The sequence below is a fragment of the Caenorhabditis elegans genome, chromosome II (genome assembly GCF_000002985.6).
Source record: "Caenorhabditis elegans chromosome II".
In the NCBI taxonomy this organism is placed as follows: Eukaryota; Metazoa; Nematoda; class Chromadorea; order Rhabditida; family Rhabditidae; genus Caenorhabditis; species Caenorhabditis elegans.
This window is the reverse complement of record NC_003280.10, coordinates 1,614,238-1,628,625: the sequence shown is the minus strand read 5'-3', so window position 1 is coordinate 1,628,625 and position 14,388 is coordinate 1,614,238. Positions and strand designations below refer to the sequence as shown.

General features: G+C 36.4%; 6 protein-coding genes and 1 pseudogene across 8 annotated transcripts; 6 read left to right on the top strand and 1 right to left on the bottom strand.

Moving 5' to 3' along the window:
- Positions 1 to 742: 742 nt before the first annotated feature.
- On the top strand, positions 743 to 931 carry C08E3.15 (Small hydrophilic protein; the record flags this gene model as incomplete). The annotated part of the gene is made up of 1 exon (NM_001377699.1): positions 743 to 931. The coding sequence occupies one exon, from the start codon at positions 743 to 745 to the stop codon at positions 929 to 931; it is 189 nt and encodes a 62-aa protein (NP_001364695.1).
- An 811-nt stretch (positions 932 to 1,742) lies between these two features.
- C08E3.14 (uncharacterized protein) lies at positions 1,743 to 2,660 on the bottom strand (the record flags this gene model as incomplete). The annotated part of the gene is made up of 4 exons (NM_001026764.4): positions 1,743 to 2,059; positions 2,103 to 2,250; positions 2,306 to 2,537; positions 2,590 to 2,660. 4 exons carry the CDS (start codon positions 2,658 to 2,660, stop codon positions 1,776 to 1,778), a joined length of 735 nt encoding a protein of 244 aa, NP_001021935.1. The 3' UTR covers positions 1,743 to 1,775.
- A 1,293-nt stretch (positions 2,661 to 3,953) lies between these two features.
- fbxa-160 (DUF38 domain-containing protein) lies at positions 3,954 to 4,719 on the top strand (the record flags this gene model as incomplete). Its single annotated transcript, NM_061616.1, has 2 exons — positions 3,954 to 4,454; positions 4,498 to 4,719. 2 exons carry the CDS (start codon positions 3,954 to 3,956, stop codon positions 4,717 to 4,719), a joined length of 723 nt encoding a protein of 240 aa, NP_494017.1.
- Positions 4,720 to 5,778: 1,059 nt separating this feature from the next.
- On the top strand, positions 5,779 to 5,975 carry fbxa-159 (annotated as a pseudogene). The gene has a single exon. A coding segment is annotated over exon 1 (197 nt).
- A 1,370-nt stretch (positions 5,976 to 7,345) lies between these two features.
- Positions 7,346 to 8,812, top strand: fbxa-158 (F-box domain-containing protein; the record flags this gene model as incomplete). Of its 2 annotated transcripts, none has more annotated exons than NM_001047268.3 (4): positions 7,346 to 7,561; positions 7,639 to 7,722; positions 7,771 to 8,458; positions 8,520 to 8,812. In NM_001047268.3, the coding sequence occupies 4 exons, from the start codon at positions 7,365 to 7,367 to the stop codon at positions 8,730 to 8,732; spliced, it is 1,182 nt and encodes a 393-aa protein (NP_001040733.1). The 2 variants fall into 2 exon arrangements, with proteins under 2 accessions (NP_001040733.1, NP_001040734.1); NM_001047269.3 differs by having other exon boundaries at positions 7,488 to 7,561; positions 8,520 to 8,732.
- A 765-nt stretch (positions 8,813 to 9,577) lies between these two features.
- On the top strand, positions 9,578 to 11,797 carry fbxa-166 (F-box domain-containing protein). Its single transcript, NM_061613.5, has 4 exons — positions 9,578 to 9,818; positions 10,053 to 10,145; positions 10,774 to 11,431; positions 11,484 to 11,797. The coding sequence occupies exons 1-4, from the start codon at positions 9,622 to 9,624 to the stop codon at positions 11,685 to 11,687; spliced, it is 1,152 nt and encodes a 383-aa protein (NP_494014.2). The 5' UTR covers positions 9,578 to 9,621; the 3' UTR covers positions 11,688 to 11,797.
- Positions 11,798 to 12,143: 346 nt separating this feature from the next.
- On the top strand, positions 12,144 to 13,937 carry fbxa-165 (F-box domain-containing protein). Its single transcript, NM_061612.3, has 5 exons — positions 12,144 to 12,359; positions 12,509 to 12,592; positions 12,635 to 12,783; positions 12,907 to 13,436; positions 13,498 to 13,937. Exons 1-5 carry the CDS (start codon positions 12,163 to 12,165, stop codon positions 13,831 to 13,833), a joined length of 1,296 nt encoding a protein of 431 aa, NP_494013.1. The 5' UTR covers positions 12,144 to 12,162; the 3' UTR covers positions 13,834 to 13,937.
- Positions 13,938 to 14,388: the final 451 nt, after the last annotated feature.

Sequence of the window (14,388 nt, the reverse complement as noted above, 5' to 3'; positions counted from 1 at the left end):
AACTCCAAGTTGTGCCTTCCTTTGCTCATTCTTCAGAAATTCACGATCAGTTATCAGAAGCGTGTATAAATCAAATTGATAAGGTAACGGAGACGAAATGGGCGGGGACATGCAAAATCCTCCGTATAAAAAGTAGGCGTGAAAGAAAGAAATTCAGTTCTCCTTCAATTTTCTCACTAATTTTCCAACTTCCAGCCAAAAATGCCAAGATCGAAGCCGGGAACCGTCGGAATTTTTTTTTTTAAATTTTTTTTTTTTTTTTAAATTTTAGCCCCTGAGCCAGGCCGTCTAATTCTATGCAGAATAGGCAGACTGAGTTCTTACAGCAAAATTGAAAAAAAACTGTAATTTTAAAGCCTATATGATGCAAAAAGCACAAAAAAATTCCACAGAAAACCGGAAACCATCAAAACTTCTCGCTACAGTACCCTGGGCGTGTCCAACCAATCAGCAAGCCCCATAACTTTGCTGAACAGTTGAAGCTGCAGTTTCTGGTGACTCATTACCGGAAACTAGACTTGCTCACCTTTACCTGCTCCCCGTGGCGGTCTTTCAGATCTTAAGTGCATGGTAATAAAGATAAGAGCACAATTTTTCTCATTTTTACCGAATTGCTCTCTGGAGCTCGAAAAAAAGGCGGGATTCAAGCTGGACAAATTCGTATAAAACCTCGAAAACAATTACAAAATACAGGTCAGTGCACATTTTCCCTTCACTAACCTTTCAATTTTCAGCAGCAACGATGAGCGACAAGAAGCACCAGTTTCAGACAAAATGTAGTGGAGAACCAGAAACTAGAAAATCTCATACTGAAGAGCAGAAGGACTCACCCAGCAAACGCGATAGGTACCACGGTCGACCGGTTGCACAGAAGATCCGAAAGCCTGGAGATGGATCAATTCCTACTGATGATAGCATTATCTATGGTTAGAATATGCTTATATTTCTCTTTGGTTCAACATCTGATCTTCAATAAATGTACATATATTATTATTCTTCAATTGGTTTTTTGGGAAATTTGTGAAAAAAAAAACTCGGTTTCTCTTATAGAATAAGAGTTTCCATAAAATCCTGATGTCGCGAGGATTTATTCAAATTGTTTTTAATTAACTTCCAAAATTTTCCAGTGCACGAAGCTGATGCATGAAGAGCAAAAAGTGGCTCTTGAGACTCACTATCAGTTAGGACCTTCATGTAGGCCCGAAAACGACTACCGCGCCCGTCATTCGGCGACCTCCGCCTGGTTTGCGCCGCGCCTCCTGTACATTGCGGCGCTGAACCCGAAAAGTGTCGGCCGCGTCGAAACAACCGCCTTTCGTTTTATGTGGTGTAAACTCCAATCCTTTGACTTTTTGCCATAGTGTACAAATGAAACGTTGGCGGGCAGGTTAGAGCAGGCGACAGGCCCTGAAACCGCGCCTGCCTCCCATGAAAGCCTCAGATTCAGTCATAAGAATTGAGTCCAAAGTCTCCCGCAGACTCATCCAACTTTTTCTGAAAAATTGTCACCTGGGTCCTTATCAATTATGCGAAGCACTGATAACAGGGTTTATGGCGAGCAACCTTACATCGACCATTCATCGGAAATAAAGAAAAACTTGCTAACTCTTAATATCTGGTTCTTGTTGAGGGAAGGTCTCACAGGCAGTAAGACAGGGGCCACCAACTGCTACAAGTTGACCAAACTATTAAATTTGTATGATACAGCTAAATATCCTTGTTCTAAAGTTGACGAAAATTTGAGAATTGCAAATCTTTATTCTTCCAATAAAAAACTAGACACAATAAAAGTAGAAAGCAGGAACAAATTTCCCGTTCACGAAATACGTGGATACTGTTGGACGGGCGTCAATACACACAAATAGTTGCGTCTCGCCAGGTGACAATCCAATGACATAAGTTTTGGTACCCACAGCATCGACGTACAACATGTTCCGTGATCCGGGACACGAAACACTGAGCTCACAGTTGTCTTCAGAAGCAATGATTACTGCTCCATCTCTATTTTCTTCTGGCGAAGGTCTGCCCGGAGAACAAGCACACGGCCTGACGGATGATGCTGAATAGTTTTATATGTTGGCGCAGTTTTTTTGAAATCTTACGATTGAACTTTACGCATCCAAAAGTGAAACTACTAACAGCAAGACTAAGCTCGTTAACATGTAAATTTGAAGTCGTTATCTTCCATTTTTGAGTTTCAATATCACACACTCCGATTGCTTGGTTTTTAGAAGTAAATGCCACTGCTCCCTGAATAATTTTGAAATATCATAGTTTAGTTCTAAAACTAGCGATTTCTCAATACCGGTCGGTATCCTCTACCATCGCCATAATCCGTTCTTGTCATATTCAAATCTGGGTAGTACACCTGAACCAATGAATCGTTTTTACATGTAGCTTGTAACTCGCAGTCTGTTCTGAGAGTTCGAACGTCATGAGGAGTATACTCATAGACCACAGAGAAGAAATTGTTCCCCAAGTTCTTGCCATAATCTTTTGTGAAGAAGGCGAAAAATCGCATCGGTTTCGCAGAACATCTGGGATTTTAAAATTTTTACAACTTCAATGACAATGTACATAGAACCCAACTTACTAAGTTTAATGCAAGCATCTGTTCTTGGTATTATCGAGAGAAGAAATAGAAACAGGGGTGTACGCATCATGAACCGATCAATCAACTGATGAAAGTTAACATACCTGAACGAACAAGTGATCTCATTGAATATTCATGAACACGTTATTCTCTTTGATTAGGAAAACAGTGTTTGCAATGGAGCATGTTTGCATTGCTGTCATATACTGATTAAAAAAATCAATTCTTGTTCGGGTTAATTAAATCAGTTCAAAGGGTGGTTAGATTCATTTGGAACAACTTCCCTCTGTAAGGAATCTCGAGACTCAAGTCTTTTGACTCTACCTTTTGATTAACTTTGAAAATTCCTCGAAAGTTTCAGGGATTGTTGTGGGAAAGTGACTGTCCTGGAACACTCACAAAGCCCTTGTTGGGTTTTCATTATGAATGCGGGAGAGGAGTGTAAGACCACATTCAAACGACAGGTTTATCAAAAATTCAAATTTGTGAACAATTTTAAATACAATATAATGCTTACAGGGAAATTAAAAAGATGCTAGATTTTTGTTTTTTTGAGTTTTTAAATTTTCAATATCCCAACCACAAACGGGCAATTGCTCTTCGCAGCTCGGCCAAAGATTTCAGATCATCCGAACTTGATTTCTCATGGTTGAAAATGAAGTATTTCCAGAATCGTTCTCGCGGTAGATTCCATGACTGAACGGAAGCTAACGGCATTGGGTCTTCAATCTCAGTTCCGTCTGTAATTTTTTTTTCAGTTATTTGTTTCAAGCTATGAACTTCTTTGAAAAACTCACGAAAGTATACCTCCACATCCGGACCACAGAGCTCCAAAAAGTCATTTAATTCAAATGATGATGGGACGGAGACAAGTTCATTTTTAAGAGTAAGATAATTAATCAGAACAACTGGTTGAAAGGGCAATACTTAAATATTCCATGATCGGTGGTAAACAAAACTTGCCTTTCTGGTGTTTGCAATAAATTGCAGTAATTCATGAGGCGAGTCGTAAGTTCTAACTTTGTTCTTCGGTGGTTGGCTCAAGATTGCCAAGTCATCTAACAAATAATACTCAGCCTCCTCCTTCAATTCACGAAGTTCCTTTTCCGAGTCTGGAAGGACTGCGACACCGGATCACATGTAGTTGAGCACTGTTTCGAAGTGTTTCGGAGAGCGATCAATAAAGAAACGATTTTGATCGTCCTTTTCAGCCTAAACTTGAAAAGTGAACTTGTTAAAATAACATTTTACAAAGAACCTACCGGAACGCCAGTTTCCATCAACGTTTTGAAGAAACCTTCATGTTTGGTTAACTTCGATTTTAAAGTCTCAAACACAGTTCCACCGACATTTAGAACAAATGTGCACTTGTGGTCGCTCAAGACTTCGAACGAGCTATGAAGACAACAAAAAAGAATTTTTTGTGACTGACGAGGACTTTATAGAGCTAGGCGTCAAGGATCTCAAATTGATTTTGGAGAATCAAAATGTTCAATTGAAAACATTCCGACTTTCGAATCCAACTAAGCAAGAAACTCCAAAGAAATTCATTGACTGCGCCGAGAAAACTTTTAAGTCTGCAAAAAGCGCGACCAGAACGGTGCTAGCAAAATACTTTTCATGGAGAGAACTTGCACAACTCTTGCCCATTTTCCAAGCTGGAAAACTGGAAGAAATTAGTTTCGAAAGGGCCAGGATTGATGGATATGAGCAGCTGGTCTGCCTGGACCAAGGGAAGAACGCTAGAAAATTTAATGGATTTTGGAGTTTTACTATTCCAATTGAGCACTGTTTGCATTTCGAGTGCTTCAAAAATCATTTCTTGAGATTCACAGAAGAAGATGCATTGAAAATTCGCGATGTGAGCTTTTTCTCACATTTCTCAAAAATCAGACAACTTTCAGATGATTGATAGATCCGCTTATTTTGGTCATGCTGAGATCACCATATATCCAGAATCCACCTATCCATCTATGCCGAGAATACCATCTATGCTGAAAAAAGTATTCGATGTGCACAACGAGAATCTCAAATCCGTCTACCGAACTCCGGACAACAGGGTTTTCGAAATTCAATGGTTACCTCCAGTGCTATATATCACTAAGCTTGGCTACAAATTTGAATAATACAACAAGAGTGCAAGCACGTTTTATGTGTCACAGTGATCCCTGCAACTCCAGTGCCCATTTTTAACAATTATCAATTCTATGATTGACCCGGTCCACAAATGCCAATCTCTTACACACATTTTTAACGATGGAAACACTTGTCTATTTTTTATATGTATGTTGCCAAAGAACTTTTCTCAAACACTTTCCATTTATTTTTATGTATACGATTTTCACGTTATAAAATTTTTATAATTTTTTTGGTCTTGAGAGCAAACTTTGGGAGCCGGAACTTTAAAGTCTGCAAGAACTGTGAAAACACAATTCATTTTGTTGGGAGAACTTGCACAACTGTTGCCCATCTTCGATGCTGAAAAGCTGAAAGAAATTAGTTTCGATGGAACCAAGACTGATAAATACGAGCTGCTGGTTGGCCTGGATCAGTGAAAAAAGGCTAGAATATTACAAGGATTTGAGAGGGGAATTAAATGTTCCGATTGAGCACTTCTTGCATTTTGAGTGGCTTGATGTCCCTCTCGCAATATTCACAGATGAAGCTGCAATGAAGCTTCCTGATGTGAGTTTTCAAAAAAATAATTCAAAAATACAGTTCAATATTGTTTGTTTGTTTATTCAAAATTTGATAAATAGTAACAAAATGTAATACATTGAAGATCAACGGTGAAAATCGAATAACACATAAAATAAGAAAGACCCGTGAGAGTCCACCTTAAGTATGAAAATATCAAAAACTGTCGAGTAATTTTCAGATGATCGATAGATCATTATTCTATTCAGAATTCTATAGGGCAGAGTGTGCTACTATCAGAAGAGTATTTTCTTCCTCACTCTTAATCAACAACACATTTGAGTCACCTCTCTCATATTCTCTGTTTCTATTTCAATGAAATATTTTGAATTGAGAAATCATAAATTGTTATCAGTGTTAAACTTCAATTTTCTTAAAGAAAATACTGCACAACCGGTAAACATTTTTCCGGCAAAATAGTAACATCCAGTTCATTCCACCTCTTGTTTCCTCATCTAAAGAATTCAATTTCCAGGTAATAGTTCGAAATGTCAGTTGCTCTTGGCGAAAATGAGCTTGTAATTCGAGGATGTATTCTCTTCGAAGTTCTCAACAAGAAACCGATTCAGGAGTCCTACGAAAATTTCTGTAGAAATGTTGGAAATGACGTCATGTCATATAATGACTTCGATTTCTGGTTCTATCGATTTCACAACGGAAACCATGACTTGCACTACGATAGAAGGTATTAAAAAACAAATGTTATAGAAAAGTAGGACCTGTTGATGTTTGATGAAAATGCAGTTTTTCCGCGACTTTTCATCCACACTGTCTGTTGTAGTTTCTTTTCGAACCTGAATTAATTAATTTCACTGATTTACGCCTGTCAGCGTGCTTTTTAATCGAAAATTTGCATTTATCTTGACTTTTTCTCTAAAATTCGAGCAAAAATACACCGAAAACGTTAAAAATCGGTGGAAAATAACAAAAAATAAAATAAATAAATTTAAAAACGTTGGAGGAAATTCAAATAGGAATTAGGCAAAAACTGAGATTTTTAAAATTTTCAGAAAATCATATAAAATTTAGAAAATTTTTAATTTTTTTATCATGATATTCGGTCATTGTGGTACCGTAGGCATGTTTTCAAGCAATTTCCCCACAGGGTGTAGTCCACCTTTAAACGATTTGGTGCTCCGCATTGTTGACATCAATGACTCTTCTCAGACCACTGATGTTCATACTGTTATTTCGAATATTAGCATGACCGTGAGAATTGATTTTTCGACGCTGATAACAATGTACGATTTCACAACTCTGACTATTTAATTGAACTAGAGATCGAGAGAATGAGAGAAACAATTGCTGCCTGGAATTGTTTCTGATTAAGAGTGAGGAAGGCAACTTTTTTCTCGTTTACACCTGACTGATAATAGCGCATTGCCATATGTACAACTGCTTTGCCATATGTACAATGGTTTTTATCATTTTTCTGTTGATTTAGAGTCAGAGCTCGTTCTGAGAGTTTTGCAATCAAAATTATGGTGGAATGGAAAAAAGAATGCTACGAACCTTTGCTTGGTTGTTGCGTTTGTTGGATTATTTTCTACCTTCCACTGAATACTCACTGTCTATTTTTTTGTATTTTTAATTTGAATTCTCCAAAACACCCATTGATCGATAAAGTAGTTTTTTTTTTTGCTTTAGTCGAGTTAAAATACTTCCCTTACTCTTTTTCTATCTGTCTCCGTTGAACTAAGTTGTCAGAGTTGTGAAATCATACTTTGTTATCTGTTTCGAAATGTAGCGTTTTGTTATCATCTTGCTCCAAAACAGTTCTGAGCAAAATAGGTGCTGTATATTTTTATTAGTATTGCACCCGATTGTTCAAATTTGACAGCTGATATTTCAGTTGTCGTTTCTTTTTTTAAATAATTGTCAACTGACATTTGCTTCATTTTTCTATACAATTGCAGTTGATAGATTTAAATGAAGCGAAATTTAACCTTTCAAAGCAAAATAGTCGGGTACAAAACAAATGGAGAAAATACGGTACTACATTTTTGATTACCACTTTTTTTCTGAGATTTCTTTTGCTTATTAAAAGTTTTAAATTTTCAGGTGATAGTTTGAAATGTCATTATCTTTTCGAGAAAATAAGTTCGTAATTCGAGCGTTTATTCTCTACGAAGCACTTGACAAAAAACCAATTCAGGAGTCTTACGATAATTTCTGTAAAAAAGTTGGCAATGACGTCATGACACAATATGATTTTGATTTCTGGTTCTATCGATTCTACCACGGAAATCATGACTTGCTCTACGATAGAAGGTAATTTTTCAAAAGATTTTTTATCATGGAAAACATTGTAGTAAATTAATGATTTTCTATTGGATAAATTTTTCCAGCGCCGATCCAGTTCCAAAGTCCTTGCCGAACATGCCGCTCAACATTATCAGCGAAATCTTGGCCCACCTGGATATTATGGATTTGTGAGAATTTAACAAACATTTTCGAAGCATTCAGTGGAACATTTTCAGATTGGTCATGATGAAAGTGTCACGAAACTTACGGAGCGTTGTTCAAGCCAAAGTAGATGTGGTTGATTCGATTGGGGTACGCTTTTTTGAAGGAAAGAATGCGAAGATTGTTTATAACGACCGCTTCATTATCACGTATGAGCCTAAGGGTGGCGGTTGTACGGTAATCTATTTTGACAGTTATGTCAACGAAGATGATTATTTCTTGGAAGAATATGACGAAAGGAGCAACAAAAAAGAAATATTTGTGCCTGGCAAAGACTATTTAGAGCTATTTAACAAGGATCTCAAGTGTTTGCTGGAAAATCGAAAAATTCAATTGGAAACAATTGAATTCACTTTTGGAACTGGAAAAGAACTCTGTGAAAAATGCATGAACGGCATTGTGGAAGCCCTCAAATCTGCGAAAAGCTTAACGTCAAGAACTGTGAGAATATGGCCTTTTTCGTTTTCAGAACTTGCACAACTAGTGGCTTTCTTTCCAGCTGAAACACTGGAAGAAATATATTTTGCTGGAGAGAAAGATACCGGATTTGAGCAGCTGGTCAGCTTGGATCAATGGAAAAATGCTAGAAAATTTGACGCAGATGGGAAGCTGAGTGTTCCAATAGAGCACTTTTTGCATTTCGAGTGGTTTGAAGTTTGCCTGGCAACATTCACAGAAAGTGATGCGATGAAAATTCGTGATGTGAGTTTTTTTACTCAAATCTATCTGTGAGCTGTTGTCAAAGTGATACAATAATTTTCAGATGATCGATAGATCCACTCACTTTGGTCATGCTGAGATTCGCTCTAAGGATATGAACATCAGCGAACTGATGAGAGTCTTCGCTGCGCACAATCAGAACCAAAACTTCGCATACGAAACTCCGGATAAAAGATTTTTCAATGTTAAAATTTATAGTTATTTGTTCCGAATCACAAAGTTGAGCTACAGATACGATTACAACGATTGGCTCTGAAAGACTATCTCTGTATTTTTCAATTTTTTATATGCTTTTACACCTATTTTTTCACAATATATGATTCATTTTTGTTTTATAATCTTTTCTCAAAAAAATTATTGTTTTGTTAAGCGAATCCATAATATCGAAATAATTCTTACTGACTGCATTGAAGCAGTAAATATCCGTGTTCTTAAAGATGGAGTAGCGCCAGTGGGGAAATTGCTTTAAAACATGCCTATGGTACCACAATGACCAAATATCATAGTAAAAAAATTTAAAAAAAATTTCTAAATTTTATATGATTTTTTGAAAATTGAAAAAATCTCGAAGTGCATCAAATTCCTATTTAAATTACCGCCAATAGTTCGATGTTCGATGGAGCGCGCTTGCATTATTTTAACTTTTATTTATTAATTTGTCTTATTTTTGTTTGATTTTTCATTTTTTTTTTTTGAGTAATTTTACTAGAAATTTGATGAAAAATTCAAGATAAATAATAAATAAAAGTTAAAATAATGCATCGAACATCGAACTATTGGCGGTAATTCAAATAGGAATTTGATGCGATTCGAGATTTTTTCAATTTTCAAAAAATCATATAAAATTTTTTTAATTTTTTCACTATGATATTTGGTCATTAAAGAATATAGGAAATTTATTCACTACAGTTGTTCGTTTATTAACCCAGTGCATACAACTTCTAAAGCTGACACCGATTTTTGACAATTTTTGGTCAAAATTCTTTATGATTGTTGAATAGTTAACTTATCAGTGTCGAAATTAATTTTTATGATGCAAACAATCCGAAACATTTAATGTTTTATGTAGCTGTGGGCACACATTGCCATTTCATTTCAATTTTTTTGCTTCCAGAAAACTTCAAAACCTCAGGTACTAGCTCAAAATGTCTGCATCTCTCCGCCAAAGTGAGCTCACTATCCGAGCATGTATTCTCTACGAAGCACTCGGCAAAAACCCGATCCAATTGTCCTACTACAATTTCTGTACGAGAGTTGGAAATGGCGTCATGGGATTTTCTGATTTTGAATTCTGGTACGATCGATTTAGCAACGGAAATCATGATTTGGACTACGATAGAAGGTATGTTTGGAATATTTTCTTTGGAATTTCATAACGAAATCATAAAAAAATTGCTGAAACTGTTACGAAAAATATGAAGCGGCAGACATTTAGCGGGCCCAGTTTTTCAGTTTTTTTTAGCACAATTCAAGCAATTCAAGAAGAGGACGGAATGGAACAAGTTATAGTAATTAAATTATTCCCTTCCTTAACCGATTGACACTGTCTAACTAACTTCAAATTATAATTTTTCAGCGTCAATCAAGTTCCAAAGTCTTTGCCGGAGATGCCGAAATCCGAAAAAACAGAGATCAGCGAAATCGGGACCCAAGTGGACATCGTCGAATTGTAAGAATTTTGAGAAAAATCTTCAAAGGTGGATTTTGTCTAAATGCACTTATAATGATCCCAAACAACCGAATATCATAGTAAAACACTCCAAAATTGTTTAGATTTTTCATAATTTCCGGTCAAAGTTTTGGCAAAGTGCCAAAATATTAAAAAATATGAGCTTTTGAGGAAAGGCAAAGCAATGTCACATGTTTCGACCCCTACAATGTCTTGATACAAATAATTAAATCAAAATTATAATATTAAAAATTTAGAAAAAACCTTTTTTTTTTGGTCGACTTCCAAAATTATGAGTGGCAAAAACTGAGTAATTGCCACTTTTTGACCGTACATAAAAAAATTTCAAAAATTTTTTGAATAGTTTTATTATGATATTCGGTCATTTTGGGACTATAAGAGTGGTTTTTAACAATTTCCCCACTGGCACTACTTCACCTTTAATGGAATACTTTTTTTTTTTTTTTAAATTGCCTTGAGGATGACCCACAAGTGATTTTATTGTTTAATCAAAGTTAATCAAAACAATAATAAGGTCGGGACCCTCACGAGTCCGACAAAGAGAGGAAAAAATAGACCGGCATTGAGAGAGGAAAGGAAAAAAAAATGAAATGAAATGAACTTTCAGATTAAATCTAATGAAAGTGTCGCAAAGTGTTGCTCAAAAACGGAAAGTTGTGCTTGATTCACTTGTTGTACAGTTTTATGAAGGAGAGTCTTGTTCGAGGCTTATTTTTAATGATCGCTATATTATCAAGTATGAGAAGAAGGATCAGGGTTGTACTGTGTCCTATTCAGATAATAGAGCCAGTAGCGACAGCAGAAAAAAAGAAATCAATGTGACTGACGAGGATTACGTAGAACTATGCATCAAGGATCTCAAGTTGTTGATGGAAAATCGGATGGTTCATTTGAAAACATTCCGATTTGCCATAATCGCTGTAGCTACAAAAGAATTCCGTGAGAAGTGCATGAAGCGCGTCGAAGAAGCTCTGAAGACTGCAAAAAGCTTGACGTCGAGAACAGTGGAAACAACTGGTGGTTACCTACTAGAACTCGCACAATTGATGGCTATCTTCCCTGCTAAAAATGTGGAAGAAATTAGATTCACTGGAGATGGAACGATAGGAAGTGAACAGCTGGTCAGCCTGGAACAATGGAAGAATGCTAGAAAATTTGATGGAATGAGGGATTTGAATGTTCCGATTGAGCACTTTTTGCATTTTGAGACTTTCATAGTTTATTTATCGGTATTCACAGAAGATGATGCAGTGAAGCTTCGTGATGTGAGTAATTTCTAGCATTTTTTTTTAATTCAGCGACCCTATATCTTTTCAGATGATCGATAGATCAGCCCACTTCTGTTATGCTAGACTTCATTTCAAAAGTATGAACATCAGAACACTGATGGGAGTCTTCGATGTCTACAATACTGAGCACAATATCGTTTACCAAACTCCAGACCAAAGATATTTCAATGTTAGATTCTATTCGAATGAGCTCCAAATTACAAAGTCTGGTTACAAATTCCACTACTACTAATAGCTCTAAATTATAATAATTTTTTTCTAGCTATTCTCAATTTCCAGATTGAATAACTGATGTTTTTTTTTTAATTTTCACAGAATAAAGGTTATCTTTTGGCATTCTAAGAATCAGAATCTTCAAAAATCAAAAATCCTACAACACCCGAAACAAGCTCGAATTTTAAACCATTCTGCATTACATGGAGTTCCATAGGAGCGCTATGTATTATCAGAAGAATATTTTTTCCTCACTCTTAAACAACACATGTTTCTCTCATTTTCGCTGTGTCTAGTTCAATGAAATATTTTGAGAAGAATTGAGAAATCATACATTTTTATCAGTGTTAAACTCAATTTCTTTAAAGCAAATGCTCCCCAACCGGTAAACATTTTCCGGGCAAAATAGTAACTTCATTTCAATTTTTTTTTCGTTTTTGGTCTGAATATTCTCTTATTTCCTCTTCTGAAAAATTTTCAGGTAATAATTCCAAATGTCAGTTGTTCTTGGCGAAAATGAGCTTGTTATTCGAGGATGTATTCTCTACGAAGTTCTCAACAAGAAACCGATTCAGGAGTCTTACGAAAACTTCTGTAGAAATGTTGGAAATGACGTCATGTCATATAATGACTTCGATTTCTGGTTCTATCGATTTTACAACGGAAACCATGACTTGCACTACGATAGAAGGTATTTAAAAAGAAATGTTATAGAAAAGCAGGACCTATTGCTATTGGATGAAAATGCAGTTTTTCCGCGACTTTTCACCCACATTGTCTGTTATAGTTTCTTACAAGACCCCTAACAAGAGTACTGACCTCAAATTAGAAATTTTTCAGCGCAGATCCAGCTTCACCTTTGCTGTCAAACATGCCCCTCAACATAATTGACGAAGTTTTAAACCGCATGGAAATTCTTAATTTGTAAGACTTTTTTCAATAATGTGTTCAGTGAAAAATTTTCAGATTGGTCCTGATGAAAGTATCACGAAACTTTCGAAAAGTCGTTCAAAATATGAAAATGGTGTTTGATTGTATTGAAGTGGATTTCGATGAACATTTAGCGATCACCTATAATTCGCGCCACAAAATCAAATATCGGCCAAATGATACAGGTTGTGGAGATCTAAATTTTAATTATAGGGCACCGGCTGAAAATGGGTACAAGAAACGGAACTCTACATAATATCAGAAAACAAGCACAATGCCAAAATAAAATTTATTTTAATTTTTTGTAGCTCAGTACTCGCCGTTTCGTCAAGAACCAACTTGCACGTGTGGTCGCAGAATTCGCACGAGCGATGAAGACAACAGAAAAGAATTTTTTGTGACTGACGAGGACTATATAGAGCTAGGCGTCAAGGATCTCAAATTGATTATGGAGAATCAAAATGTTCAATTGAAGAAATTCCAGTTTTCGAATGGATCTAATCAAGACACTCAAAAGAAATTCATTGACAGAGCCGAGATAGCTTTCAAGTCTGCAAAAAGCTCCACAAGAACCGTGGAAGCACACTACAATTCATTAGCAGAAATTGCCCAACTCTTGCCCATTTTCCATGCTGGAAAACTGGAAGAAATTAATTTCAAACAAGGGGCCAGGACTGATGGATATGAGCAGCTGGTTGGCCTGGAACAATGGAAGAACGCTAGAAAATTTGATGGATTTTGGAGCTTGAACGTTCCAATTGAGCACTGTTTGCATTTCGAGTGCTTCAAAGATCATTTCGTAAGATTCAAAGAAGAAGATGCAATGAAGCTTCGTTATGTGAGCTTTTCTTACATTTCACAAAAATTTTGACATTTCTCAAAAATCAGACAACTTTCAGATGCTTGATAGATCCACTAACTTTGGCTATGCTGAAATCACCATCGATCCAATGAACGTCAGTCTATTGAAAAGGGCCTTTGATGTGAACAACGACAATAAGTTCGAATTCGTCTACCAATCTCCGGACAACGGGTCTTTCGAAGTTCATTGTGCTCTTCGAGTGCTATATATCACTAAGTCTGGCTACAAATTTAAATACAACAACAAGAGTGCCAGCACCTTCTATAAGCCACCCCCGATCCCAGCCCCTCCGGCGCTTTTTTTGAGGGATTATCAATTCTTCGATCCCCGTCCACGAATGCCAACCGATAGATCCCGCTACAGACCTTTTTAACGATGGAAGCACTTGTCTATTTTTATGTGTTTTCAAAGCTCTTTTTTGAACACTTTCCATTTATTTTTATACAATTTTTACTTTATAAAATTTTTTATAATTTTTTTGATCTTAAGAGCAAACTTTGGGAGCCAGACTTTGGACCAGAAGTAGTTGGTAATAGAGAAGATGAAAATTGATTTTTTTTTTGTTATGAAAAATTAATCAATTGGAGATTTGGTTGCGTTTGTTGCTCAGCTGTATCTTTGTGGATCTATGTGCTAACCACACCGGAACAGGCCCGCGAAATTATCGCGTGAACGTTCTTGCATCAAGGATTCTCATGTGGTGTCACATTGTCCCATTTCGTTGTGATCTACAAAATATGCGGGAATTCAGACGCAAACTTATCAGCTGATTTCGCATGATTAAAAACGTGCTGACGTCACATTTTTTTGGGGAAACAATTCCCGCATTTTCTGTAGATCAAACCGTTATGGAACAACCTGACACCACGTTGATTCTTCTGCTTGGGCCCAGACAGCGAGAGCTCCGAGAAAAAACTAGCTCATAATT